Raw genomic sequence first — 3,636 nt, forward strand, 5'->3', positions numbered from 1 at the left:
ATATAACAATTTCTCGAATAAGTTCAGATAATATAATTTCAATATTTGCACAAATATTTACTAAGTACTCGTATATACAGGCCGAACTATTTATTTCCCTGACTAGCTTTATTTCCAGGAAGATAACAGAAATTTTATACTCATTAAAAAAAAAATTAAAGAAACAAAAAAAAAGTTAAAAAACTAACAACTTACGCATAATTGTGCGGTACAGTGCTTGAATTTAGTTGGACGACAAGGCTGGCTTGCTCGGGTGACACTTCTCCTCCACCACCCGGCTTCATCTTAAACTAAAATTCCTGAAAATTGAATTTATGTATAACTTTATCCACAATAAAACAAACAAATAAATAAATAAACAGATCCAAATATTACACTTCTAACATCCATATAAATTTTAAATAGGCTCTTTAAATTTTTGGTTGAAACTCGTAACTTGTAAATTGAAGCAACAAAAAAAAAATTTTTTTTTTAAGTATAAATAATTCATTCTACTATGTAACTACAAAACATTATCTTACTTTTTTAAAAATATTTAAGGGCACAATTTGTATTCTGAATCAAAATAATTATCCTAAATTTGCTTTATGGGTTTTGCAATATCATATAATTTACATTGTAAAAAGTTCTTTAAAAATTGAGGTCATACGAGTATAAAAGCAACATCTTAATAAATTTGCTTTTTATTTACATTTATTAAATCATTAGGATATTATGAACCGACGAGTTATAAGTGCGACATTAAACATTTAATACCGTTAATATGAATTGAAAGGTTTTAAAATGAAACATCCAACATGAAATGACCTTGGTATCACTGCATTTAACGTGTGTGTACATTCAAACCTAACAAAAATAAAATAAATTAATTGCAATAATTTTTGTTAAGATTAATCCTTTAGATGAAAATAACTGTGCTTTTGAAACAAAAAAATTGCATTTTTTAATGTTCACATAAAAATTAACTAAGTGACACACAATTATTGTTAGTTTTTTTTTTTAACACATAGGAATAAGTATATGGTTCTAAATAAGGTATGTTGAATATGCTTCGAAAATAATATATATATATCAAGCATCTCGGAAACTTATCGAGTTCAATGAATTCCTAAAAATAGAAAGGGAAACAATTTTTAAGTATGTTCATAAAAGGAGTTTTTAGGCTTTGTTGTATTTCCGGCATCATTTTCAATTCCCACAACATTTAAGTCCTAAATGAACTATATTTCTTTAGCTTTTTTAGCTAACTTCTCGTAAAAATAGTAAAAATATTTTATTACAGAAAATTACGTCACAACTTCATAACATTAATCCTAATCTCTCATGTATGCAGGGTTACTTAAATGGCTTAAATAATTGCTTTTTATAGTTTAATAACTACAAAATGCACTTGTAGTCAAGAAATTCCAAAAGCCAATTGTGTGGTCCAAATTTTATTTACTTCTCTTAAATGACGAACAGAATTTTTTAAATTAATCTAATATAGATGAACACCTCCAACCTCAACAGGGTCGTTTCTTCAGTTGGGGGTACTCAAGTCCGTCATAATTTTTTCTATGTCAAATATCTTCTATATTCCAACACTTATCCACTTTCTCCTGAGGTTAAGGCTCATCTTGAATCAATAGACAAGCGTCAAAAAGCTTGTGTGCAGTTGGATTTTTTAGTCTACCAACAGCTGAGCGCGCATGCGTATGATGAATAGATCCGGCAACACCGCGGTCTTTGAAGGTTAATACACAAAACTAGTGGGACATTCTGTCAACTTTTACGTCTGGCCATTGCAGATCGTATTTCGCTCACTATACTAGCTTCTGAATGTCACTGTGTAATGAATTGACAAACTTATAAGAAATAAAATTTAGAGTTTTTTATTACATTTTAATTTTAAAATAATTAAATCATGAAATCTACAGAAAAAGAAAAAAAATTAATTTACGTTGCTATAGCAACGAAGTCCCTACGGCCATATTGTGACGCAACTGGCAAACAGTAACATCGATTTTCATACCGGAGGGGGGCTCCAAGTCAAACCCCCTTGCTGGAGGACCCCACAATACACAAGGCAAAAAAAATATAATAAAATGAAATCGCGCGCGCGGAAAATATACAAAAATGAATTCTTGTAAAAACCAGCAAACAATTGAACGACAATGTTCAGAATAAGTGTTGTGTTAATCTGTTTTGAAGTGTACTATGTTACATGAAACAGTCTAACGACAACGACAATAAAAGTAAATCAGTTATGGCACTAAGAAGATGGTAACACAACCTCTTGAACCTACAACAGTCCTCAATATATAATTCTTAATAGAAAATTATAACTCCTTAAAAAACGGCCAATGCTAAAATAGATCTATTTATAAAAATTTACGATACACTTATCTAATACTGTAGAACTTTATCATTAAATAACAAATTTCTATGTGAAAATAAACTAGATTTTGAACACGAAATTTAGTAAATCATGAATCTTTGAAGTATTCATATAATCTCTAGCACTCGAATTTATAGTAAATATCTATACCTTTGTAATACAAAATTGTAAACAGTGGTTAAAGTCACACATGCGACACTGTGCTGCAGAAGTACATTTAATTTAAGAATATCGTGAATTAATTACAACAGTTCGATTCACCTGTATAACATAATTATTTCGTCTTTACAAGTTAAAATAAAAAAATGTTTTTACACTGTGTTTTTATTAAATGGCATTAAGTAACAATGAATCTTAACAAATTCGATTATAATAAAACAAACGATAAGATTAAGTTCGTAAAATATTGAAATTGGTTTCAAGATTGTAGCATTGGTATGGTTAATTTATTAAACATTTACACAATAGGGAAGGTAGCTATTGATAACTTACCGAAAGAATATTTTGATAAAAAGCAAATGGTTTATGATTTGCTAGAAATTATCAAGATAGTTCAGTAAAAGAAAAAAACATTGGATGATCAAACTTACAATACGAACACTAAAAGGTATTTTTGATGTATGACGTTAATATTAATCCAATAATTTCTTTTTTGATAATTTGTAGGACAGAAATGTACATTGAAATTGATTTCGAAAGACAATATGTTTTATTATAGAAGATACTCACGTATAATTATATGTTGAGAGAAATGTTATTTTTGTCTTGAACAACAACATATCAACACTTACTAAGGGTTCTAATTAATCATAGTTCAATGTCCATCAATAGAAAAACAGTTGCACTAGCATTTCCGACAAAATTCACTAATTCATATTTATTTAAACACAGTCAAAACTAAATAAGTTGTAGATTAGTAGACTAACCTAAAGATGGCGGAGCAATATTTCCACAAAAACAAGGGTCACACAGCTTCGCCAAAGACATAGTCTCAAACCCAAAGCTGTCTATTGTAGGCCATGATATCTAGTCACCTCCAGAATGCAGAAGCCATTATTCAACTTTTCTGCATTTAAAGATAACAAATAAATTATGATCTAAATTACAATAATTATTTATAACACAAATATCATATTACACTTATTAAAATATGAAACTCAGGAAAACATATGAAAAGAATTAAAATTAGATCTCAGCTGATCAATCAATTTAGTGATTGGCGTCTTCTTTTAAGAATTAGACTCACATAATTTACACTT

The 3,636-nt window shown here is 28.7% G+C and overlaps 1 protein-coding gene across 6 annotated transcripts in view; it reads right to left on the minus strand.

The window, feature by feature from the left end:
- The window catches only part of upSET (SET domain-containing protein upSET), a 32,797-nt gene extending 29,274 nt beyond the window's left edge, over positions 1–3,523 (minus strand). For 2 of the 6 annotated variants that reach the window (XM_074120739.1, XM_074120734.1), the window contains exons 1-2: positions 3,107–3,522; positions 196–299 (exon numbers count right to left, since the gene is read on the minus strand). In XM_074120739.1, the coding sequence (XP_073976840.1) occupies positions 196–284 (89 nt within the window). In that variant the 5' untranslated portion in view covers positions 285–299; positions 3,107–3,522. Of the gene's footprint in view, positions 1–195; positions 300–1,501; positions 1,787–3,106 lie in introns of those variants that run through there. The other 4 variants (XM_074120745.1, XM_074120735.1, XM_074120736.1 and 1 more) reach the window with 4 other exon arrangements.
- Between the last annotated feature and the right edge of the window lie 113 nt (positions 3,524–3,636).

Source organism: Rhodnius prolixus, unplaced genomic scaffold, assembly GCF_049639745.1.
Source record: "Rhodnius prolixus isolate KJV_2025 unplaced genomic scaffold, Rpr scaffold_2, whole genome shotgun sequence".
NCBI classification, from domain to species: domain Eukaryota; kingdom Metazoa; phylum Arthropoda; class Insecta; order Hemiptera; family Reduviidae; genus Rhodnius; species Rhodnius prolixus.